Source organism: Armigeres subalbatus, chromosome 2, assembly GCF_024139115.2.
Source record: "Armigeres subalbatus isolate Guangzhou_Male chromosome 2, GZ_Asu_2, whole genome shotgun sequence".
NCBI lineage: Eukaryota > Metazoa > Arthropoda > Insecta > Diptera > Culicidae > Armigeres > Armigeres subalbatus.
Window position 1 is genome coordinate 42,282,358 of NC_085140.1, and position 27,064 is coordinate 42,309,421.

At 39.8% G+C, this 27,064-nt stretch overlaps 1 protein-coding gene across 13 annotated transcripts in view; it reads left to right on the forward strand.

The window, feature by feature from the left end:
• Positions 1-27,064, forward strand: part of LOC134218489 (gamma-aminobutyric acid receptor subunit beta) — a 269,248-nt gene that overhangs the window by 167,036 nt on the left and 75,148 nt on the right. For all 13 annotated transcript variants that reach the window (XM_062697556.1, XM_062697555.1, XM_062697557.1 and 10 more), the window contains 2 exons: positions 12,196-12,422; positions 13,681-13,763. In XM_062697556.1, the coding sequence (XP_062553540.1) occupies positions 12,196-12,422; positions 13,681-13,763 (310 nt within the window). The remainder of the gene's footprint in view (positions 1-12,195; positions 12,423-13,680; positions 13,764-27,064) is intronic.

Below are 27,064 nucleotides of genomic sequence, written 5' to 3' on the forward strand. Positions count from 1 at the left end.
TTTGAAGAAGAACCCATATTTTTTGACGCCTCTAACTACAGTCGACTCTCTACATCTCGTTGTTCTGTATCTCGATATCTCTCCCTATGCCGATGGTTACCTCGGTCCCTTCGATCCTCATGCATTTGGGTATTCTACATCTCGATAACCTCCTTATCTCGATATCTCTCTATCTCGATATCTTCTGATAATATTTTGTTTCTGATTCACTCTCCTTATGTCGACATGTTCAAATTTTTAGGCTACTAGACCATTTTTGGAAAATAATAAACATATCTACAACAAGATATGACATTCGTTTTGTTGTCGTTTCTCATAGCAACGAGCTTTTTCGGATCTAGTACCCAATTCAATATTCCATCCATTCCTCGATTTCTCCCTATCTCGATGGTCCATTCAATTTCGAGATGTGGAGAGGCGAATGTATTACAAAAATCAAAAAAAGTGCTGTAGTGTGAGCCGGTCTGAACAAAGAATTGATACTCCCCCAAAATGTGGCGAATATCAGTCCACAGTTAGATTTCAGCACTCTTTTATTTATTTTTTATTATTTTGGTTTTTAACGTAGAAGACTGTAAGACGAATAATCCCAAGGATCTTTTATGGAAAATTTACCCTCGAGGACTCGCACCGTTGTAAAAAGTACAACTCTACCGTAAAAATCACGCTTGTCGTACACAACGGAGGCGAGACTGCATGATTGATTCAGGAAGGTCTCGGAAGGTTAAGGAAATAATCCTTGCTTGATCGATCTATTCTTGCTAATTTGGGCACAGAATTGGCATGAAAAGGTAATATGGGAGAAAGCTTCTCCAGGTTACTTGGGTAGTGAGACTTATATCCTTGAAACTCCAAAGAGTTTCGGCCTCACCTCCGCTTTTCTTCGGTAGATGTAGTCCCAGTGGATCATGGTAGAACCTCTTCAAGTGGCATCAAAAAGGCCAGCGTCTTTCAAGAGGCTTCGTCGTCAGCTAAGGCGTCACATATGCTGTTCGAAATGTTGTAGTTAATGCGACGCACTTCATATTTAGAACACCAGCATATTAAGTGCTCCACAGTCCTGTGGACGTCACTAATTTCGCAAGAGGATCACGGACCATTCGGTTCCGCCTCTATAATTATGCGAGTTTCTTGTCCCATCTCTTTCCGGCTTCCGAGCCTTTTGGATGGTGGCTTTTGAGCCACTTTAAAGGAGGCTTCTTATGCATCTTGAAAGGACGCTTCTGAGCCTCTTGAAAGTATGTTTCTGAGCCTTATGAACGAAGAATTTCGAGCTTCTTGAAGGAAGGCTTCCGAGGCTCTTGAAAGGAGGCTTCCGATTCACTTGAAAGCAGGCTTTCTAGTCTGTTAAAAGGAGCCTTTCCAGCTATTTGCAAGAAAGCTTACAATCCTCTTAAAAGCAGGCGTCCGAGCCTCTTGAAAGGAGCTTCTGAATCTCTTGAAGGTAGGCTCTCGCATCTATTGATAAGATGCTTCAGAGCGTCTTGTAGAGAGGCTTCCGAGTCTCTTGAATGGTGGCTTTTGAGCCACTTAAAAGGAAACTTCTTTTGCATCTTGAGAAGACGCTTCTAATCCTCTTGAACGAAGAATTCCGAGCTTCTTGAAGGGAGGCTTCCGATTCACTTGTAAGTAGGCTTTCGAGCCTCAAGAAGCCGCGATTTTCGAAACAAGTCTTCCGGCCCTCTTGAAAGAAGGCTTCTGAACAATTTGCAACGAAGCAACCGAGTTTTTCTAAAAAAAAGCCATCATGTCTATCAAACGGAGGCTTCCGAACTTTTAGATTCTAGATTTCAGTTCAAAAGCATATTCCTAACATATTGTTCAACATTTTGTTTAGATCACCTAAATTGCATTGAAGATTTTTCAAATTTGCTCATTCGACGTTTTGTTCCGCAGCACTTCATGCCCTGTGCTGGTTGAGAAGGGCAGGATTCAATCGGCATTGGTTTTCTAATCGCCATGCATATTATGTACAAGACAAAGTTTTGAAATAAAAAAATACACAATTATCAAGTTTCGATTGGAATTTAATACGTCCGCCATTACGCATTTTTGTCCGAGGTACCCCCTAGGACCAGCAAAGCTACCCCCAGGGGTACATGTACCCAGGTTGAGAACCGCTGTTGTAGATGGATGTTGCTGAAGGGTCCTAGAGCACCAACTGCTTGAGCGCTAGGTGTCCAAGTGCGATTGAACGCCTTCAAAATGTATAATGAAACTACGTCGGCATATTTTCCTTGGTTGAAGACGTTCTCAAGTACGTTCCCATCACCGGAATAGTAAGTGCTAGTTCCGATGCCATGTTGTAGGAAGACGAATCTTCCGTCATACTCGAACATCTACCGAATACGCCGGTTGACTACTCTTTCTACTACTTTGGAGGGGCAGGAGGTAAGGAAAAGACTCTACGACACTACCCATAATTCCATTACCCATAATGCAATTACCCCGAAGGCCACTACCCCGAACTCCACAACCCCGAATGAGTCACTACCCCGAGTGCCATTACCCCTAATGGGACACTTCCCCGAATGAGTCAGTACCCCGAGTCAGTCAATATTTCAAGTTTATACTTAATTTCAATGAAAAAAATGTTACTCAATAAAAGTTTATTCATAATTCATATGAATGAACAATAATTGGAACTGAAACTGTTTCAATGCAGCATGGAACTAAGTATTCTTACTCCGTTCCACTTCGTATGGCACTCTTCAAGATTCCTGAATGGCAGGGGGAGATTATGCAACACGTTTTCATGCACAATGCAGAGAGTCGGAGGCAATGGCGATCCACGTCAGCATGGCTACTAGGGCAACAAAGTAGAAGTTGTTCCTTGGTCGCTGTTTCCGGATCCTGGATAAAGCGTGGTCTAAAACTCAAAATCGACGAGGGGTGAATGGGTGAGTAAGAGTGAGTGAGTGATTAAGTGAGTGAGTAAGAGTGAGTGTGTGAGTGAGCGAGTAAGAGTTAGTGAGCGGACGAATAAGAGTAAACGAGTAACAGCGAGTGAGTAAGAGTGAGCGAGAAATTGATTTGAAATTGACGAAAGAATGATTCAGAGTAAATGAGTGGGTAAAAGTAAGAGTGGTTAAGTGAGTGAGAGTGTGTGAATTTATGAGAGTGGGTGAATGAGTAATAATTAGTGAGACAGAGAAAGTGGATGTGTAAGCGGGTTTGTGTATGAGAGTGAGAGAAAGGGAGATCTTGTTTGTTTTCGGGAAGTTGTGTTGACTTGAAGAAGGCATCATCTCGTTTCGCCTTCTATCGAGCAGACGTTACTACGTCTGCCTTATACCGAGCAAACCCATCCATTTAAAGAAGGCATCATCTCCTCTGTCTGCTTTATACCGGGCAAGCGCGTCCATTTAAAGAAGGCATCATCTCCTCTGTCTGCCTTATACCGAGCAAACGCGTTCATTTAAACAAGGCATCATTTCCTTGGTGTGCCTTATACCGGACAAACGCTTCCATTTAAAGAAGGCATCATCTCCTCTGTCTGCCTTATACCGGACCAAACGCGTTCATTTAAACAAGGCATAATTTCCTCCGTGTGGCTTATACCGGGCAAACCCGTCCATTTAAAGAAGGCATCATCTCCTCTGTCAGCTTTATACCGGGCAAACGCGTCCATTTAAAGAAGGCATCATCTCCTCTGTCTGCCTTATACCGAGCAAACGCGTTCATTTAAAGAAGGCATTATTTCCTCGGTGTGCCTTATACCGGACAAACGCTTCCATTTAAAGAAGGCATCATCTCCTCTGTCAGCTTTATACCGGGCAAACGCGTCCATTTAAAGAAGGCATCATCTCCTCTGTCTGCCTTATACCGAGCAAACGCGTTCATTTAAAGAAGGCATTATTTCCTCGGTGTGCCTTATACCGGACAAACGCTTCCATTTAAAGAAGGCATCATCTCCTCTGTCAGCTTTATACCGGGCAAACGCGTCCATTTAAAGAAGGCATCATCTCCTATGTGTGCCTTATACCGGACCAAACGCGTTCATTTAAACAAGGCATAATTTCCTCCGTGTGGCTTATACCGGGCAAACCCGTCCATTTAAAGAAGGCATCATCTCCTCAGTCAGCTTTATACCGGGCAAACGCGTCCATTTAAAGAAGGCATCATCTCCTCTGTCTGCCTTATACCGAGCAAACGCGTTCATTTAAAGAAGGCATTATTTCCTCGGTGTGCCTTATACCGGACAAACGCTTCCATTTAAAGAAGGCATCATCTCCTCTGTCAGCTTTATATCGGGCAAACGCGTCCATTTAAAGAAGGCATCATCTCCTCTGTCTGCCTTATACCGAGCAAACGCGTTCATTTAAAGAAGGCATTATTTCCTCGGTGTGCCTTATACCGGACAAACGCTTCCATTTAAAGAAGGCATCATCTCCTCTGTCAGCTTTATACCGGGCAAACGCGTCCATTTAAAGAAGGCATCATCTCCTCTGTCTGCCTTATACCGGGCAAACGCTTCCATTTAAAGAAGGCATCATCTCTTCTGTGTGCCTTATACCGGGAAAACTGTTGGAAATAAGGATCTCTTACTCCATTTCGTAGAATAGTACTTTTTCAGGTAATAATGACAGGAATGATAGTTAAAGCTAATTAGAAGAAAAATCTAAAATGTTGGTTAGTTGGTTGGTTAAAAACTGGCGATTCATCAATATCTGTTGGTGTTAAACATAATAATAGAATACTATAGATTCTAAATGTTTTCGGGATAATTGCCTTTCAGGGTAATGGATTTCGGGGTAATGTCCCATTCTGGGTAATGTTATTTTTTTTCTAGATCGAGAATACTACACTTTTTTTCTAGTCTTCCGGGATAGTCCGCTCCATCCACATTTTGTTGATAAGGTTGACAAGTGTGGTACTTTAATATGCAATCAGCCACCTTGTCAGGCCCTAAGGATCTCCCATTGCTCCTAAAGAGAGCAAACAAAATCTCTGCGAACGAAAAAGACTGGCTAAGAATAATGAAAGTGTTTTGACGATCCGATTGAATCCGGAAGTAATCCCGGGCTAGGTTTTCTAAAGCAATCGACCCTCTGAAGTCTGGGGGCAGCCGTTTGGGATGACCAGCGTGGCAAAATATTTCCCAGAGGCATAAACTTTTTCTGGAGGATCGAAGACAATGCTTTAATTGTTATCTAGGATAGGGGAGGATATTCTCTTCCCGAAAAGTGCATTAACTTTTCCTCACAGGTTATTTATGAGAGATTAACTGTGGCGAGGAAATGTTAATGAATGGTTGTTAGCTGGAAGCCTCGTAAGTGCACGGAAGGCGTTTCTCCTGGCTTTCAGAACTCAGCTAGTCTCTTCAGACCACCATCTGAAAGCTTGGTCGAAACGACAGCTGGTTTGCGGGACGGAAACTAGTAAAGCGTCCAGGATGGCACGAGTGAGCTCGGGAATGAAGTCTGGATTGATTCCAAGTTACGTAGAAGAAGTTGGAAGGTCTCCCAGACAGCGTCGTTGAAGCGTCATCGAGGCCGTTTGGAGGAGGTGGAGGAAGGCACATGTGCAGCGACAAAACCGGGCAGTCGTTGCTCTCGAAAAGGTCCCTTGACTCTTTTTTTAGAGTTGGGAAACTTACTGCAACTTATCGAAAACGTTTGCTGAGTGCGATTCGTTTGTTTTGTATTTTCTGTGCCTATGGCAATTGCTCTCAGTCAGAACGGCTAATTAGGAATATGTTGCAAACACTGTGTGCACCTGCTGCAGTTGATAGTAACGCGGCACAATTATTCTAACTTTTTCTGGCAAGTGAAAGTATTTATCATGCATTTGTATACGGTCCTCACTTTCACGCACCAACGGTATCAATTCCCACAAATCTCACTCATTGAGACTGAGAATTTTCAGTACTGATTGGGAGTAGAGACCTGATTGATTGAAGTTGTGTCCGTTGAAGATATTGTCATTAAGAAAGATGAGGTCTTCATTCCCAAAAGCTGCGAGAAGGGCAACGACGCGAGAATTAATCCTAGAATTACCCCGTACAAGATGGTTGGCGTTCAAGTCTCCGAGGAAGAGTAGAAGAAGACTCGGTTGACCTCCTGAAAGCAGATAACGCACATGGAGCTGTCGTAAGTAAGTAGCTCGAGGTTGTGCAGGTTGTTTCAAAGCCAATTTATCCATATTTGCACTTGCGCAACGTAATATAAACTCAATAGTTTGATTACATGCATTGGAAATGCCATGAAATGTGAAAACAGATGATTTGTTACAGTTTTGTGAAAAATAAACACATTATATGAATATTTTAAGGAGGCCCGTCCATAATAGCGAAGTAGATTATCTCGAAACAAGAAGTGAAAATCAAATTGAGTATCCACTATAGAGAAGCAACTTCCTATTATGGACCACAAAGTGGTCTACTATAGGGCGAATTCAGTCACGCTTCCTGAGTGTTTTATTTATGTATCGTGCATGGGGAGATGCGGTACTTGTTATTAGATATCAAGAGAAATTATTATTTTGGACATTCCCTTTCCTTATGGCAGGAAATGCAAATTTCCGCTATTTCCATTTTACCCCATGTCCCTCCGGAGGACTCTGAAATTCAAAAAATCTCTTGTCTTTCAAATCATGAAATTTGACAATTGTTGCAAATTAAAAGGCTGGTTCCAAGATGCTTGTCCTTAAATGATCGAAAGAAAGTTTTTTTTGTAAGGTTGTAAGGTTTCCGAAACATCTGGAAATGGATTTTTTTTGTATTGAAATGTACCAGAAAAGGCTTTTGATACTTCAAATATTGATGATTGAGCATACATTTGGATAAACATTGCAATCATTTCCGCTTGGTTGTCAATCGAAACAGTGATCTGTTTTTGGCCCCTCTGGATCCAGGGCACTCCCTAAAAAAGTTGGTGAAAGGTGAAATCAATGCAAGTACTATAAAAACAAATGATCCCGCACCATTTATTCAAATTTTTCAGTCACTCGCCCAAATCGAAATGGATTAACATTTTTATGCTGAATGCACTGAAAATATTGTGACAGAAAATGACTAAAGTTTACATTTTTTTCACTCGCGCTTCCTGCTCCGATGTTTTGATACCTGCAATCTGCATACGTAATTGATGTCATGGCAAATTCTACTAGTCTTTATTCATATGTAGTGCTATGAGTGAGGGTTCAATATAACAGCTGCTTAGACAAAAGCACTGAATTACTTTACGTGGTTTCATGAGAGACAATTGATGAATTTTTCTTAGATTTCTGGAACTAATTTTGTAAGTTGGTGAGTTTTTCCTGTTCAGGGTGCAAAAGCTCAATGCTTATGGAATAAAGCGAATAAAATGTGACTACCGTTGGGTTCGACACCTCACTTCAACTTTCTTTCGTTGGGTAAATGGTGCGGAAGGCGAGATGAAAATCAAACAAAAACAAGGGGAACGCATCAATTTAAAAAGCTAAAATATCTCAACATTCGACATCAGATCAGAACGTATCAAGGCACCTAAAAAAATAAGATGTCAATAGAAGAGCACTGTTCACAGAATTGCGAGCTAACTTTTGAAGATTAAAAATGAAGATTAAAAGGATCAGTCGACGCATCGAAACCTATTTATGAAAATTTAAAGGTAAATATGTGTACAGCACCTCCATTCAGTGTGACCTGGGTCATCAATCAACCTGAAATTGTGGACATGTAATCCATAATCTCTAAACCCTTCTTGGTATTCAAGGAAGTATAGTAACTCGGAACTAGCGATTCCTCAGTGGTGTTATGCTAAGAAGTTTCAAGTCACGGAACGAAAGATACTTTTACACTCCGTTAAGCAAAATTTCTTACGGCCCCAAATGTTGTTACGCTCTCCGAACGCCATTATCAGCACGCCTCATTCCTCCTAAACGGGTTAAACCGGAAAAATGCTCCAAGCTGGTACAAAGTTGCCACTCTCACATACTTACACACGCAAACACTTCAAAGCATTCAAACTTCAATACTAAATACGTAGTAGCACAAGAGCTGGACTGCGACAAAAGTTTTCCGAGGAAATCCCTATACCAAGGAAAAGATGTATGTTCCGACCCGTTCTTCCACCTCCCCCACAGTTCTGCATGCTTTTCTCTATAAGCCGAATTCAGAATCGAGCCAAATATTTTCCTTTTTCTATTTCGCCCGAATGAGATCCGTTCATAACAAAATAATAATAACTATAAAAATAATAACACTATCACAGCCCGCAGCCTCCTCCCAGTAGTGTCTCCCCAACACGAACTGTTTGACACTACGAAAGTATATCCCCCCAGGCAGGTTCTTCCGTACGTGTGTCATATGTATCCGTTTCACCACGTGGCTCCATAAGCTTCCCATCACCGCCACCCACCTACACCAACACCGGCCAAAGAAACCAACCGCCCTTACACCCTCCCCCAAAAACAGTGGTGCAATATAAGATAAACTTTTTCGTTTCCATTTTCATTTCGTCATTGCTTCTTATCGTGCTCAACTTACTGTAGGCAGACATTCTACCACCTAGCACAGATGGTACAGTCACTAAACAAGTGTACCGCTAGGAAATGTGTGCAATTTTCTCATTTTTTCCAGATTCGTTCTAGAACTGCGTACGTTGAATCTGTGTGTGTGTGTGCTTGAGTGTCTGTGTTCACCGTGTGCTGCAATAAAACTATGAATGTGTTTCCTTAAATTTAAGCGCATCTCATAAATAACACTTAACCACCACCAAGCTACTAGATAGAGCTTTACTCGAACCACACGTATCTATATATCAGTCCACAATTCTCAGAAGGATGTACGATTTACTCGATTAAAAGCACAACAGTGAAAATATGTCTGCGGAAAAGAAAACTCCGTTCGAAGAGGACTACGTAGTGGTTGAACCGACTCAAGAGACCGTCGTCGCCGCCGCAAACGTCAAAGTCATACATCTTTCTAAGGAGGAAGAACCGAGTACCGCAGAGGGTGATGTCTTTGAAATTGAAATTAAAACTCGAGTAGGTACTAACCTCTGTGCCGTCACTTGCTATAATTGTGAACTTTGTATGTAGTTCACAAGTTAAAATTTCAAATACTAAAAAATAATGTTTGTTTGTTTGAATTTAAAAGGTTGAGAACAGAAATGAATTAAAAAGATTAATTCATAATAGACTTTTAAAGGAGCAGGATGCAATCACTTGATTAATTTCGCAGATGTCTGTGAATTTCATTGAATTTTTCATTGTTCTACTGGCAACCTTCACATAAATTTTGATATTTTTCCATCAAACAAATCTACTGGAGACAAGCAGATTTATACTAGTAATCGAATTACGGTGAAAATATGATCGAAACTGCTCAAAAGGAGAGCCAATATTAACTTAGCAACAAATCGGGGAAGGGTCGTTTGGCGGAAACCCATTCGACCGAAAGCCATTTGGCCGAATGCCACTAGGCCGAACAAACCATTAGGCCGAAACCCATCTGGCCGAACGGGTCAACCGGCCGAATACGACATTTCGCAGACTAGGTCATTTGGCAAAATACGACATTGACCCGTAAATGACATTTGGTCGAAATGGACATTTAGCCGCATACGACATTGGGCCAAATGGGACATTTAGCCGAATAGGACATTAGGTCGAACAGGGCAGACGTCTCGCTACTCACTACTCACTATTAATTTTCATAGTGAGAAGTGAGAAATGAGGAGAGAGAAGTGAGACATCTCCATTCTCACTCTTCTTTTCTAACTGCTTCCTGTCAAAAGCGAGAATTCATTTCGCGCTTCTAACTTTTAACAGTAAGCAGTGAAAATGAGAAATGAGTGATAAGATATGTCAATTCTCACTCCTCATTTCTCACTTCTCACTTTAAAACATGAGAAGCTCGAAGTAAGATAGAGAAATGAAAAATGAGTGATGAGACATCTCAATTCTTACTCCTCATTTCTCACTTTAAAAAAGAGAATCTCGAAGTAAGCAGTGAGACGTCTCACTACTCACTACGCGCCTCTCACTTTTTACAGTAAGAAGTGAGAAATTAGAAATGAGAAGTGCGACGTCTCACTTCTCACTCCTCATTTTTCACTTTTCACTGTGAAAAATGAGAAGTGAGTAGTGAGACGTCTGTCCTGTTCGGCCAAATGTCCTATTCGGTCAAATGTCCTATTCGGTCAAATGTCCTATTCGGTCAAATGTCCTATTCGGCCAAATGACCTATTCGGTTAAATGTCCTGTTTGGCCAAATGTCCTATTCAACAAAATGTCCTATTCGGCCAAATGTCCTATTCGACCAAATGTCCTATTTGGCCCAATTTCCTATTTGGCTGAATGACCTATTCGGTTAAATGTCCTATTTGGCCAAATGTCCTATTCGGCCAAATGTACTATTCGGCCAAATGTCAAATTTAGCCAAATGTCCTATTCAGCCAAATGTCCTATTCAGCCAAATGTCCTATTCGACCATATGTCCTATTCGGCCAAACGTCCTATTTTCGCAAAATGGACCATTCGGCTAAATGATCTATTCGGCGAAATGTCCTTTTGGGCCAAATGTCCTATTCGACCAAATGTCCTATTCGACCAAATGTCCTATTCGGCTAAATGTCCTATTCAGCCAAATGACCTATTCGGCTAAATGACCTATTTGGCCAAATGTACTATTCGGCCAAATGTCTAATTCAGCCAAATGTCCTATTCAGCCAAATGTCCTATTCGACCACATGTCCTATTCGGCCAAACGTCCTATTCGGCCAAATGGACTATTCGGCGAAATGTACTTTTGGGCCAAATGTCCTATTAGGCCAAATTTCCTATTCGACCAAATATCCTACTCGGCCAAACGTCATATTCGGCCGAATGTCCTATTCGTCCAAATGTCCTATTCGGCCAAATAACCTATTCAGCCAAATGACCAATTCGGCTAAACGACCTATTTGGCGAAATGTCCTATTCGGCCAAATGTCCTATTCGGCCAAACGTCCTATTCGGCCAAATGTCCTATTCAACCAAATGTCCTAATCGACCAAATAGCCTATTCGGCCAAATGTCCTATTCGGCCAAATATCCTATTCGGCCAAATGTCCTATCCGGCCATATGACATATTCGGATAAATGACCTATTCGGCCAAATGACCTATTCGGCCAAATGTCCTATTCGGACAAATGACCTATTCGGACAAATGTCCTATTCGGCCAAATGGCTCTCGGCCTAATGGTCTGTTCGGCATGATGGTCTGTTCGGCCAAATGAATATTCGGCGAAATAACTTTCGGCCTAGTGGCCTTTGGCATTTTTTTTTCAATAAGTTTTCAAAATTTCAATAGAAATTCCTTCAAATAACAATCTGATTTCCCCCCAATTCCTTTGAAACCCACCCTGAGTGCGAAACTTCGAGATTTCAATAGATTTGTTTCCTGAAGTTTTTCAATGTTTTAAAAAGTATCAGAAAAATCTCCCAAACCTCAAAAATTTCAAAATTCACGAAAAGTACAAAGCTACAATTGCACATTAATCCCTATGCTCGAATCAATGAAAGGAAGCTCTAATGAGAGCAAATCCCCTTTAACTTCATCATCGATGGTGACGCTCAACAGTGGAGCAAATATCCGATTTCCACCGGCTGCTAACGAGTCTGTCGCAACAAGTCCCAGTCGTTCGCGATGACAGTGATAAATTGATTAAAGCTCCTCGGGTTTTAATTTTAATTAAAGACACACCCTCTCTATCTCCCACACAGCCCATCGCTCGTTTGTGTCGTTATCGGATTTTTCGTTACATATAGTTACCTTGTACTAGTGTGTGTTACCAAATGCTTATAATCGATTTGTGTTTTTGCATTGGTGTATTTATTTTAATTGATATATTCAGTTGATTAAAACAAGCAGTTAGTTAATTTTGAATTAATCCTATAAGAAAAACAAATCAAATTACCCCAATTGTTAATTATTCAACAGCAGTGCCCAATTTTGTAACCGTTGGTTTTTTCTTCTCTTCTTCTCTTTCCCTCCGCGCGTTGTGCAAAACAACCGTAATCAATGCGAAAAACAAAACGAAAATCCGCAAACACAAATGACATCGTCCGGAAAAAATCATCTCATCATCGGCCGGTTTCGCTCTCGCCATCAAAAACATAATAAAAACAAATAAATGTAAAAAATAATAATTCGTCAATCGCCAATTGTTAACAATCAAATGCTAAACCCGCAACCAAAATCGAACCACCGACTTGCAACCAAATAGGATTTCACATTGGATTTCTACTTTCGACAATTTTGGACTGATCCACGTTTAGCTTACAGAAAAAGGCCGGGTGTAGAAACACTGTCAGTTGGATCTGAGTTCATTAAGAATATTTGGGTACCCGACACGTTTTTTGTAAACGAGAAACAATCATACTTTCATATAGCGACTACTAGCAATGAATTTATAAGAATACATCATTCTGGATCTATAACTAGAAGTATTCGGTAAGATTTCAACGCAACAACACCACTAACCGATCGTAACTTTAGTTTGTAAGTTATTGGCTCGGGCCGCGTCTCGGCGGAGCAGAATAATTAATCGACATATTTCTTCCTTTTCGGTTTTTTTTTTTTTTAGTTTTGAGAATGTTTTTATAGAATTAATTGTAGGATATTTTTGTTTGATTGTTTTCGTAACAAATACAACTAAATAGGTATTACAATTTTTGGTTATTTCGTGTGCTTCCCTCCCTCGCTAATCGTTCCCTGTATCGCCAATACTATTTCTCGAGTGAATATTTGCGAGCACCTTAAGAGGACAGATTTTATGGGATGAGAAGTTCAAGATCATGAAAAAATACGTACCTAGCTAGAATCCTTAATTCTAATGAAGCCTTCTTTCAAATTCGTCATACAGAAAATTTTCAAAATTCTTCAAGGAAAGTTTTTTTTGAATATCATAAATTTTACTTATGCAATCCCATACGGAATTACTCAATTTTTTTTCATGATTAGTAGAAAGTCAACTTCCATCGTCAAATAGTATTGCACATTACCAGTAATTGTTCCCCAAAATCCCACCAAATTTCCTATCTCGAACTTCCTGAAAAACTCCTCGTGTAAGTGTTCTTCTGTTCTAACCAGTAGCAAGCCAAGCCGAATCTGTATCACCGAGCAGTGTAGTTTTTCTGGTACACACCACCCTGGCACCCGCTTCCCGACGCAAAGTCCATCCCAAAGCTTTGCCAGCGGGTGCGCACGTGTGTGTGCTCTTAAAACTAGCAATCAAGAAACTATGTACTGTGTGGTCCGATCTACTTTGATGTGATCTTATCTATTCTAACAATGCGATAAACAAATTACCCATCTGATTGCTCACTCTACTACGACATTTGGATTCCTCCAGCAGGCGTTTTCAGTTGAATGAAAGCTAATTCAGATCTCAAAGCTAGGCTTTTTAGCTTGTATTTATCGTGAACGCCTGTTGGAAGCCTACACTCATTCCCCATTTTGCCACCCCTCAAATGTATGACGTCGTCAATCGTGGGACGCTGAAGTCTTATCATAGAATCAAAAGCTCAGTGATGATGATCAGAAAAGCTATGTTGTTTACTCCCAATCGATGTACTTATTTAACACCCAAATTTGATTTGATTTTGTTTCCAAAAGAAAACAGTACGCGGCAAGCAAATCTAGAAAGCATAAGAACATTGGATTCTATTGTAAGTACACGTTGTCTCATTATGCTATTTACTTATTGCAGATTAACAATCACAGCATCATGTCCAATGAATTTACAATATTTTCCAATGGATAGACAGTTATGTCATATAGAAATAGAAAGCTGTAAGTATCTACCGGAATTGTCACAAATTGTTTTCAAATTTATTTTATAATCCACCATTACACAGTGATATATAGAAAATAAGTTCCCCAAACATGGCGTAAACGTCGCTTAAAAAGGTGCAATTCCACTCAATTTCACTTGATTTTGTTGATATTAAAACGTGCTAAAGACAAACGAATTTTGAAATACCTGTGATTAGAAACAAAAGTATAATACAAAAAAGATGAACGCCAGAAACTTTAAACGCAAATGGAACAAAATATGACATGTTTCACAGAAGTTTTCTCCACATCCCTATGACGAAGTGCAGCTTGCTGTTATTTATCGAGACACAATGTGAAAACAAGCAACTCTCAAATCTATCAAATATCTATTTTTCATTTTACACTTTCTTCAGTACTCCGCTCGGCAATGATCGCTTGGGATGAACCGATTTCCCTTTAGCTCACAAGACAACTCCCAGTCCCTGGGAGGCAGCACAAGGCCAACAACTGCCCCAACTGCTGGCTAATCTTGGCCTGAAATCGGTTTACCTAAGCACATTGCTTTCGTGCGGTGGACAAACATCTAACACGACTCGCTGGGTGATATTTATTTCTGCAAAAATATCCCTCTGCGAATAATTTCTTCATTTCCTATATTTATTTTCCACTTCCAACTTTTCGCCACACGTTACCATTTTTCTCTTCCTCTTATCTCAATCTTTTCATGCGTTTATCATTTGCCATAAAACGCCAGATTCCGAATTCGTCCATGCCGAACCATTCTAACCCAACCCAGAATACTCCAACCCAGAGTACGTTTATAATCCCGTGGAGAAAACTGGAAGATAAATCGCTTTTATTTGTTACACACTCACAGGCCAAACGCCTACACACCCATCACCACTAAATTGCAGATTTTCTTTCTCCTCACATAGCTAATCAACAGACACACATCTCCTGAAAAGGAAGACACTTCTCACCAAACAGCAACACACGATGTTGTGCGCCCAAATAGCCTCATCGGATTAGTGTACAGAAGATACTCCTCATAGAACCTCTCTACACACGGTTTTAAAACCATCCCCGTCATAAAATACCCCTTTCAATATCCTTTCGCCACTCAGCACCACTCACATCCTCACATCCACTCGCTCTAGGCTTTCTCCGTTGCCATTTTCTTCCATTTACTCAGTGGATTTCTTAGCCACACAAATGCGTGCTTGTTTTTTCACAATTGTGCGTGTGTATGTGTGCGTAGGCCACCCCCCTCCGGACTAGAATGGATTTGTGACCATATTCGAGCCACCACAACAACGGCAATAGGAAAATAAACGTCGTTGTTGATTCCGGTTTGAAATATGATGCAGGACATTATCGTCGCAATTGGAATAGGAGCCCCGAAACGGTTTTGCAGTTAAAGGGCGGTTGTTAGCCGAACCACAACCGACGGCGGCGCTCTAAACCGCTTAATAGATGACGCTGATTGATGATGTGTTGATGGAAGGGACGACGCGTGCCGTTAACTACTTAGCACAGATTTGATCCTTCTGTTGACTACGTCCGTTTGGATTTAATGCTATGAAATCATTGCATCCCACTGGAACCAAACAAATGATTCTACTCAATCGAATCGAAGGATTTTGCTCTACTCCTCTACTCTATACCTTGTTCTAAAATCTAAAATCCATCACAAGAGAAGAGTTTTTTACTGAACCATGCCACGGATTCTTCTGAATCCTTCCAAAAGATCATCTGCTTCCTCTCTACGGATGGTTCTAAATCCATCCCAAGGATTTTTTGAACTCTTCCCAAGCATTATTCTGAATTCTTTAAAAATATTGTTCTGAGTATTTCCTAAGGATTCTTTTGAATCCATGTGAGCAAATCTTCTGAATCCTTCTAAAGAAATCTTCGGAGTCCTTCCAAAGTATTCTTCTGAAATCTTTCAAAGGATTCTTCTGAATCCTTCCAAAGGTTTCTTTGAAATCCTTTCAATAAATTCTTCTGAGTTTTCCAAACGATAGTTTTAAATCCTTCCAAAGAATTATTCCTTATATTCCTCTGAATCCTTCCAAAGGATTCCTCTGAATCCTTCCAAAGGATTCCTCTGAATCCTTCCAAAGGATTCCTCTGAATCCTTCCAAAGGATTCCTCTGAATCCTTCCAAAGGATTCCTCTGAATCCTTCCAAAGGATTCCTCTGAATCCTTCCAAAGGATTCCTCTGAATCCTTCCAAAGGATTCCTCTGAATCCTTCCAAAGGATTCCTCTGAATCCTTCCAAAGGATTCCTCTGAATCCTTCCAAAGGATTCCTCTGAATCCTTCCAAAGGATTCCTCTGAATCCTTCCAAAGGATTCCTCTGAATCCTTCCAAAGGATTCCTCTGAATCCTTCCAAAGGATTCCTCTGAATCCTTCCAAAGGATTCCTCTGAATCCTTCCAAAGGATTCCTCTGAATCCTTCCAAAGGATTCCTCTGAATACTTCCAAAGGATTCCTCTGAATACTTCCAAAGGATTCCTCTGAATACTTCCAAAGGATTCCTCTGAATACTTCCAAAGGATTCCTCTGAATACTTCCAAAGGATTCCTCTGAATCCTTCCAGAAGATTCCTCTGAATCCTTCCAGAGGATTCCTCTGAATCCTTCCAAAGGATTCTTCTGAATCCTTCCAAAGGATTCCTCTGAGTCCTTCCAAAGGATTCCTCTGAATCCTTCCAAAGGATTCCTCTGAATCCTTCCAAAGGATTCCCCTGAATCCTTCCAAAGGATTCCTCTGAATCCTTCCAAAGGATTCCTCTGAATCCTTCCAAAGGATTTCTCTGAATCCTTCCAAAGGATTCCTCTGAATCCTTCCAAAGGATTCCTCTGAATCCTTCCAAAGGATTCCTCTGAATCCTTCCAAAGGATTCCTCTGAATCCTTCCAAAGGATTCCTCTGAATCCTTCCAAAGGATTCCTCTGAATCCTTCCAAAGGATTCCTCTGAATCCTTCCAAAGGATTCCTCTGAATCCTTCCAAAGGATTCCTCTGAATCCTTCCAAAGGATTCCTCTGAATCCTTCCAAAGGATTCCTCTGAATCCTTCCAAAGTTCCTCTGAATCCTTCCCAAGGATTCCTCTGAATCCTTCCCAAGGATTCCTCTGAATCCTTCCCATCCTCTGAACCCTTCCAAAGGATTCCTCTGAATCCTTCCAAAGGATTCCTCTGAATCCTTCCAAAGGATTCCTCTGAATCCTTCCAAAGGATTCCTCTGAATCCTTCCAAAGGATTCCTCTGAATCCTTCCAAAGGATTCCTCTGAATCCTTCCAAAGGATTCCTCTGAATCCTTCCAAAGGATTCCTCTGAATCCTTCCAAAGGATTCCTCTGAATCCTTCCAAAGGATTCCTCTGAATCCTTCCAAAGGATTCCTCTGAATCCTTCCAAAGGATTCCTCTGAATCCTTCCAAAGGATTCCTCTGAATCCTTCCAAAGGATTCCTCTGAATCCTTCCAAAAGATTCCTCTGAATCCTTCAAAGGATTCCTCTGAATCCTTCCAAAGGATTCCTCTGAATCCTTCCAAAGGATTCCTCTGAATCCTTCAAAGGATTCCTCTGAATCCTTCCAAAGGATTCCTCTGAATCCTTCCAAAGGATTCCTCTGAATCCTTCCAAAGTTCCTCTGAATCCTTCCAAAGGATTCCTCTGAATCCTTCCCAAGGATTCCTCTGAATCCTTCCCAAGGATTCCTCTGAATCCTTCCCAAGGATTCCTCTGAATCCTTCCCAAGTTCCTCTGAACCCTTCCAAAGGATTCCTCTGAATCCTTCCAAAGGATTCCTCTGAATCCTTCCAAAGGATTCCTCTGAATCCTTCAAAGGATTCCTCTGAATCCTTCCAAAGGATTCCTCTGAATCCTTCCAAAGTTCCTCTGAATCCTTCAAAGGATTCCTCTGAATCCTTCCAAAGGATTCCTCTGAATCCTTCCAAAGGATTCCTCTGAATCCTTCAAAGGATTCCTCTGAATCCTTCCAAAGGATTCCTCTGAATCCTTCCAAAGGATTCCTCTGAATCCTTCCAAAGGATTCCTCTGAATCCTTCCAAAGGATTCCTCTGAATCCTTCCAAAGGATTCCTCTGAATCCTTCCAAAGGATTCCTCTGAATCCTTCCAAAGGATTCCTCTGAATCCTTCCAAAGGATTCCTCTGAATCCTTCCAAAGGATTCCTCTGAATCCTTCCAAAGGATTCCTCTGAATCCTTCCAAAGGATTCCTCTGAATCCTTCCAAAGGATTCCTCTGAATCCTTCCAAAGGATTCCTCTGAATCCTTCCAAAGGATTCCTCTGAATCCTTCCAAATGATTCTCCTGAATCCTTCCAAAGGATTCCTCTGAATCCTTCCAAAGGATTCCTCTGAATCCTTCCAAAGGATTCCTCTGAATCCTTCCAAAGGATTCCTCTGAATCCTTCCAAAGGATTCCTCTGAATCCTTCCAAAGGATTCCTCTGAATCCTTCCAAAGGATTCCTCTGAATCCTTCCAAAGGATTCCTCTGAATCCTTCCAAAGGATTCCTCTGAATCCTTCCAAAGGATTCCTCTGAATCCTTCCAAAGGATTCCTCTGAATCCTTCCAAAGGATTCCTCTGAATCCTTCCAAAGGATTCCTCTGAATCCTTCCAAAGGATTCCTCTGAATCCTTCCAAAGGATTCCTCTTTCAAAGGATTCCTCTGAATCCTTCCAAAGGATTCCTCTGAATCCTTCCAAAGGATTCCTCTGAATCCTTCCAAAGGATTCCTCTGAATCCTTCCAAAGGATTCCTCTGAATCCTTCCAAAGGATTCCTCTGAATCCTTCCAAAGGATTCCTCTGAATCCTTCCAAAGCATTCTTCTGAAATCTTCTGAAGGATTCTTCTGAATCCTTCCAAAGGATTCCTCTGAATCCTTCCAAAGGATTCTTTGAAATCCTTCCAAAAGATTCTTATGAGATTTCGAAACGATATTTCTGAATCCTTCCAAAGGATTCCTCTGAATCCTTCCAAAGGAATTCCTCTTCCAAAGGATTCCTCTGAATCCTTCCAAAGTTCCTCTGAATCCTTCCAAAGGATTCCTCTGAATCCTTCCAAAGGATTCCTCTGAATCCTTCCACAGGATTCCTCTGAATCCTCCCAAAGGATTCCTACGAATCCTCCAAACGCATCCCTCTGACTCCTTCCAAAGCTTTCCTCGGAAGCCTTCCACAGGATTCCTCTGAATCCTTCCAAAGGATTCCTCTGAATCCTTCCAAAGGATTCCTCTGAATCCTCCCAAAGGATTCCTCTGAATCCTTCCAAAGGATTCCTCTGAATCCCTCCAAAGGATTCCTCTGAATCCTTCCAAAGGATTCCTCTGAATCCTTCCAAAGGATTCCTCTGAATCCTTCCAAAGGACTCCTCTGAATCCTTCAAAGATTCTCTGAATCCTTCAAAGGATTCCTCTGAATCCTTCCAAAGGATTCCTCTGAATCCTTCCAAAGGATTCCTCTGAATCCTTCCAAAGGATTCCTCTGAATCCTTCCAAAGGATTCCTCTGAATCCTTCCAAAGGATTCCTCTGAATCCTTCCAAAGGATTCCTCTGAATCCTTCCAAAGGATTCCTCTGAATCCTTCCAAAGGATTCCTCTGAATCCTTCCAAAGGATTCCTCTGAATCCTTCCAAAGGATTCCTCTGAATCCTTCCAAAGGATTCCTCTGAATCCTTCCAAAGGATTCCTCTGAATCCTTCCAAAGGATTCCTCTGAGTCCTTCCAAAGGATTCCTCTGAATCCTTCCAAAGGATTCTTCTGAATCCTTCCAAAGGATTCTTCTGAATCCTACCAAAGGATCCCTCTGAATCATTCCAAAGGATTCCTCTGAATCATTCCAAAGGATTCCTCTGAATCCTTTCCAAGGATTCCTCTGAATCCTTCCCAAGGATTCCTCTGAATCCTTTCCAAGGATTCCTCTGAATCCTTCCCAAGGATTCCTCTGAATCCTTCCCAAGGATTCCTCTGAATCCTTCCCAAGGATTCCTCTGAATCCTTCCAAAGGATTCCTCTGAATCCTTGCAAAGGATTTCTCTGAATCCTTCCAAAAGATTCCTATGAATCCTTCCAAAGGATTCCTATGAATCCTTCCAAAGAATTCCTCTGAATCCTTCCAAAGGATTCCTCTGAATCCTTCCAAAGGATTCCTCTGAATCCTTCCAAAGGATTCCTCTGAATCCTTCCAAAGGATTCCTCTGAATTCTTCCAAAGGATTCCTCTGAATCCTTCCAAAAGATTCCTCTGAATTCTTCCAAAGGATTCCTCTGAATCCTTCCAAAGGATTCCTCTGAATCCTTCCAAAGGATTCCTCTGAATCCTTCCAAAGGATTCCTCTGAATCCTTCCAAAGGATTCCTCTGAATCCTTCCAAAGGATTCCTCTGAATCCTTCCAAAGGATTCCTCTGAATCCTTCCAAAGGATTCCTCTGAATCCTTCCAAAGGATTCCTCTGAATCCTTCCAAAGGATTCCTCTGAATCCTTCCAAAGGATTCCTCTGAATCCTTCCAAAGGATTCCTCTGAATCCTTCCAAAGGATTCCTCTGAATCCTTCCAAAGGATTCCTCTGAATCCTTCCAAAGGATTCCTCTGAATCCTTCCACAGAATTCCTCTGAATCCTTCCAAAGGATTCCTCTGAATCCTTCCAAAGGATTCCTCTGAATCCTTCCAAAGGATTCCTCTGAATCCTTCCAAAGGATTCCTCTGAATCCTTCCAAAGGATTCCTCTGAATCCTTCCAAAGGATTCCTCTGAATCCTTCCAAAGGATTCCTCTGAATCCTTCCAAAGGATTCCTCTGAATCCTTCCAAAGGATTCCTCTGAATCCTTCCAAAGGATTCCTCTGAATCCTTCCAAAGGATTCCTCTGAATCCTTCCAAAGGATTCCTCTGAATCCTTCCAAAGGATTCCTCTGAGTCCTTCCAAAGGATTCCTCTGAATCCTTCCAAAGGATTCTTCTGAATCCTTCCAAAGGATTCTTCTGAATCCTACCAAAGGATCCCTCTGAATCCTTCCAAAGGATTCCTCTGAATCCTTCCAAAGGATTCCTCTGAATCCTTCCAAAGGATTCCTCTGAATCCTTCCAAAGGATTCCTCTGAATCCTTCCAAAGGATTCCTCTGAATCCTTCCAAAGGATTCTTCTGAATCTTTCCAAAGGATTCTTTTGAATCCTTCCAAAGGATCCCTCTGAATCCTTCCAAAGGATTCCTCTGAATCCTTCCAAAGGATTCCTCTGAATCCTTCCAAAGGATTCCTCTGAATCCTTCCAAAGGATTCTTCTGAATCTTTCCAAAGCATTCTTTTGGATCCTTCCAAAGGATTCTTTTGAATCCTTCCAAAGGATTCTTCTGAATCCTTCCAAAAGGATTCTTCTGAATCCTTCTGAAGGACTCCTCTAAATTCTTCTAAATTATTCCACTTAATGTTTCCACAGAATTCCTGTGAATCCTTCCAAAAAATTCTTCTGGATCCTCCCAATAAAATCTTATCCAGGATTCAACTGCATCGTTATCAAGGATTCTACTGCACTCTTATCTAAGATTCAACTTAATTCTCATAAAGGAGTCCATTGAATCCTTCCCAAGAATTTCACTAAATTCTTTCTAAGCCTTTCATTGACTTCATCCCAACCCCTGATTTCTTCCCAAGGATTCTCTCGAAACTTTCCGAATCTGTTCGAAATATAACAAAGAAATATCTCTTCAAGACTCCCTTTTCCACAATAATTGCAAAAAAATGTCATTGCCCTGGTGGATCGAACCATGGAAACAATCCTTTCAATCTCAAAAATACCCTCAAACACATGCACCACCCGATAAACATCGACCAGCTGTACATTCACCGTCGAGGGGATGCCGGCTTCAGTTTGAGTGCACAATCATCCGGCGTCCTGCAGTCCACCGGAATGTCACCACGAAAGCTTGTGTGTTCAAACATTTCATATTTCGCGCCATCCCCGAAAACAGTAGTTGCAAATCAGAAAAAAAAAACTTTTTTGTTATTTGATTTCATATAAATTTAATCGTAATCAATAAATGTAAGTACAAAAATACTAATAGTGGCAAATTGTGATCCTTAGCTCTTGTCTTCCTGGAGTTAGTTTATTACATAGGGATTAGGTCTAATATTTAGCATTGAAATAAAGAAGGGTAGTTGATCCCTAGCTATAAATAGTAAAATGGACATTTGAGCAGGAACACTTCCAGATCGATTCGTCTATGTTCACAGAGCATTCTCCCAAGAAGAACGAATCGTCGAGAAGTGTCCAAAATATTGTCTCAAACTTCCATCGTTTAAAAAAAAGTTTATATTTCCACGCAAATTAAGATACACGGAATGCATACAACAGGTCAAAAGTAAAACTATCCATATTCGAACGTTTGAAATCACTTAAAGAGTAGGAACTTAAGTAACACCGCAAGGCAAAAAAAATAAATTTTAGTAAATCACTCCCGAGGAGCATAACATGTTTCATTCTTTCGTTATTCCCAGATTTGAAGTCTTTTGTTCCAAATTTTTATGTAAACTGTATTACGTGGACTTTTCTTATTTTTGTTTTATTTTGTTTTCTGTGTTGTGCCTTCATTTGTGAGTGTGTGACGAGTTCACAGTACAATGAATAAAAATATTGAAAAGTCACCCGACACGATAATCAACGCCAACAAATTGTTTTTTGTACGACAACACTGACCTGAAAAAACTTATTCTAATTTAATTTTGGTTGGATTCAAATTTTGAAAGTGTCTCTAAGATCCAATCCCGGAAAAAAATACTTAATTAAATTGCCCCTGTTTGTTATATTTTCTGCATTGTCAGTCAATTGAAATACTCAACAAAACATTTTTTTATTTATAAACATTCATAATGTATTAAATAGTAAAATAATCAATCGAGTTATCCAAAGTCACATTTTATTTTAGTCTGCCTAGGTTTCCTTTTTATATTCATATTTATTGTTTTCACGGTTTAAGTTGTTTTCCATCTATGTTTCCTTCCATATTTAATAAAAAAAAATGGTTAATTATCGGTCGCCTTCTCTACTACAGCAACCGCAGAAGGTTGACTACGGCTAGTCTCAATGTCACCCATAGGTGGAAAACTATCGCACACAACGTGTTATTCTTTATATATGCTCTAAAACAACCAACAACAATCAAAACTACCACGGAAATTAATCGCAACCGCAATCAAATGCCGACTAACCGACAATATTCCCACTCACCAAATTTGTCAAGAAAAGTACCAAACCGCCAAACAACCTCCCCGAACAAACAATGGAAAATCAGCGAAAAGTGCCAATACGTAATCCACTGTCGCTCTCTAACTCTGTTTTCTCTTTCACACACACACAAACACATTTCCAACCAACTTGCCATCCGTCCCCATATTTGCTCTTATGCCTAAATCAACAAATGAATGAAGCGCTGATTCCTCACTTAGTATGTCACCACGAACTCAGTCTATCTACACCAAAATATCGCAAATAACTTCTTAGCTTCAATTCGTCAGTTCGACAAATATAATCACAAATGAAATAATCACTCATCATCCATTTCATTAGCTTCCATATTTATATCCCATAATTTAAACTGTTTAAGGATGGCTCAGTTGAAACAGATAAACTTTTCTAAAATGCTTATAATAATAGTTTGGACAATTTTTTTACCATAATTCGTTTTAGTTGAATAATATGATTTACTGTACAAACAAAAATAATGATTCATGCGGTTTACTATTTAATGAACGCTATACAGAAATCCTAGTGTGGTGACGAACCATATCATTATGTTCTGAACCGGACCAACAACTGAAATGGTGGATAAAATCAATTTTAGATACATTTTACTGACATAGTTGAAAATTAAAATTTTATCTCAGCTTTTATTAACCAGAATCATTATTTCAGAAAACCTCCAAACGTACCCACTGAGTCAACTTTCAAAACTCTCTTGTTATCAGTATCTTAGTGTAAAATATAAGAAAGATCCAAATTGGTCTTTTTTCAATCAATTGAAATAAGAGTATTCCAATTTTAGATTGCTTTACTGATTGTATCTGATTTGACAAAAAAATCTATAGATCAACCAGATTTGTAGTTACTGCACTAGCTGCAAATTAAAATTCTTCCCAACAACATCGTAGGCGTAGGAGGCTTTACTAAAGGCACCACTTTTTCAGTATGTTCAAAGATACAACGTCACGAATCTGGAAGAACTCGCGTATTTTCAATATTTTCTCATCATTGAAATGGTCGAATTTGATTTTTTTTTCAGCGAATATTTTTTTTTTATGCTTGATTGATTGAAAACAAATCGTGGTAGAATCGTAAGTTTTGTGTCGGTAGAAAATCGAATGAATTCCAATTCCGTGAAAATTCGAATGAATTATACTACGGTGAAATTTGGAATAAATATTTTGATCGTGGAATTTAAAACCAACTTCTCGTATATATTCAAATGATTTTCCCCTGGATATTCGAATAAATTTCCCCTGAAAATTCGAATGAATGTCCCCTGGGAATTCGAATGAATTTCCTCTAAGAATTCGAATGAATTTCCCCTGGAAATTCGAATGAATTTCCCCTGGAAATTCGAATGAATTTCCCCTGGAAATTCCAATGAATTTCCCCTGGAAATTCGAATGAATTTCCCCTGGAAATTCGAATGAATTTCCCCTGGAAATTCGAATGAATTTCCCCTGGAAATTCGAATTAATTTCCCCTGGAAATTGAATTATACTACGGTGAAATTTCGAATAAATATTTTGATCGTGGAATTTAAAACCAACTTCTCGTATATATTCAAATGATTTTCACCTGGATATTCGAATAAATTTCCCCTGAAAATTCGAATTAGTGTCTCCTGGGAATTTGAATGAATTTCCTCTAAGAATTCGAATGAATTTCCCCTGGAAATTCGAATGAATTTCCCCTGGAAATTCGAATGAATTTCCCCTGGAAATTCGAATAAATTTCCCCTTGAAATTCGAATGAATTTCCTCTGGAAATTCGAATGAATTTCCCCTGGAAATTCGAATGAATTTCCCCTGGAAATTCGAATGAATTTCCCCTGAAAATTCGAATGAATTTCCCCTGGAAATTCGAATGAATTTCCCCTGGAAATTCGAATGAATTTCCCCTGGAAATTCGAATGAATTTCCCCTGGAAATTCGAATGAATTTCCCCTGGAAATTCGAATGAATTTCCCCTGGAAATAACAATTAATTTCCCCTGGTGGTTCGAATGAATTTCCCCTGGAAATAAAAATAAATTTCCCCTAAAAATCGAATGAATTTCTCCTGGAATTCGAATGAATATGCCCTGGAAATACGAATGAATTTCCACTGGAAATTCGAATGAATTTCCACTGGAAATTCGAATGAATTTTCGCTGGAAATTCGAATTAATTTCCGCTAGAAATTCGAATGAATTTCCCATGGAAATTCGAATGAATTTCCCATGGAAATTCGAATGAATTTCCATGGAAATTTGAATGAATTTCCCATGGAAATTCGAATGAATTTCCCATGGAAATTCGAATGAATTTCCCATGGAAATTCGAATGAATTTCCCATGGAAATTCGAATGGATTTCCCATGGAAATTCGAATGAATTTCCCATGGAAATTCGAATGATTTTCCCATGGAAATTCGAATGAATTTTCCATGGAAATTCGAATGAAATTTGAATGAATTTCCCGAATTTCCATTCGAATGAAATTCGAATGAATTTCCCATGGAAATTGGAATGAATTTCCCATGGAAATTCGAATGAATTTCCCATGGAAACTTGGATGAATTTCCCATGGAAATTCGGATGAATTTATCAAGGGAATTCGAATGAATTTCCCATGGAAATTCCCAATGAAAAAATTCCCATGGAAATTAAATGAATTTCCCATGGAGATTCGAATGAATTTCCCATGGAAATTCGAATGAGTTTCCCATGGAAATTCGAATGAATTTCCCATGGAAATTCGAATGAATTTCCCATGGAAATTCGAATGAATTTCCCATGGAAATTCGAATGAATTTCCCATGGAAATTCGAATGAATGAATGAATTTCCCATGGAAATTCGAATGAATTTCCCGTTCGAATGAATTTCCCATGGAAATTCGAATGAATTTCCCGTGGAAATTAGAATGAATTTCCCGTGGAAATTCGTATGAATTTCCCATGGAAATTCGAATGACTTTCCCATGGAAATTCAAATGAATTACCCATGGAAATTCGAATGAATTTCCAATGGAAATTCAAATGAATTTCCCACGGAAATTCGGATGAATTTCCCATGGAAATTCGGATGAATTTCCCATGGGAATTCGAATGAATTTCTCATGGAAATTCGAATTAATTTCCCATGGAAATTCGAATGAATTTCCCATGGAAATTCGAATGAATTTCCCATGGAAATTCAAATGAATTTTCCATGGAAATCCTAATGAATTTCCCATGGAAATTCTAATGAATTTCCCATGGAAATTCGAATGAATTTCCCATGGAAATTCGAATGAATTTCCCATGGAAATTCGAATGAATTTCCCATGGAAATTCGAATGAATTTCCCATGGAAATTCAAATGAATTTCCCATGGAAATTCAAATGAATTTCCCATGGAAATTCAAATGAATTTCCCATGGAAATTCAAATGAATTTCCCATGGAAATTCAAATGAATTTCCGATGGAAATTCGAATGAATTTCTAATGGAAATTCGAATTAATGTCCCCTGGGAATTCGAATGAATTTCCCATGGAAATTCGAAAGAATTTCCCATGGAAATTCGAATGATTTCCCCATGGAAATTCGAGAGAATTTTCTTTGGAAATTCGAAAGAATTTCCCTTGGAAATTTAAATGAATTTCCCTTGGAAATTCGAAAGAATTTCCCGTGGAAATTCGAATTAATTTCCCTTAGAAATTCGAATGAGTTTCCCTTGGAAATTCGAATGAATTTCCCTTGGAAATTCGAATGAATTTCCCTTGGAAATTCGAATGAATTTCCCTTGGAAATTCGAATGGATTTTTCTTGGAAATTCGAATGGATTTCCCTTGGAGATTCGAATGAATTTCCCTTGGAGATTCGAATGAATTTCCCTTGGCAAATCGAATGAATTTTCCTTGGAAATTCGAGTGAATTTCCTTTGGGAATTCGAGTGAATTTCCTTTGGGAATTCGAGTGAATTTCCCATGGAAATTCGAATGAATTTCCCATAGAAATTCGAATGAATTTCCCATAGAAATTCGAATGAATTTCCCATAGAAATTCGAATGAATTTCCCATG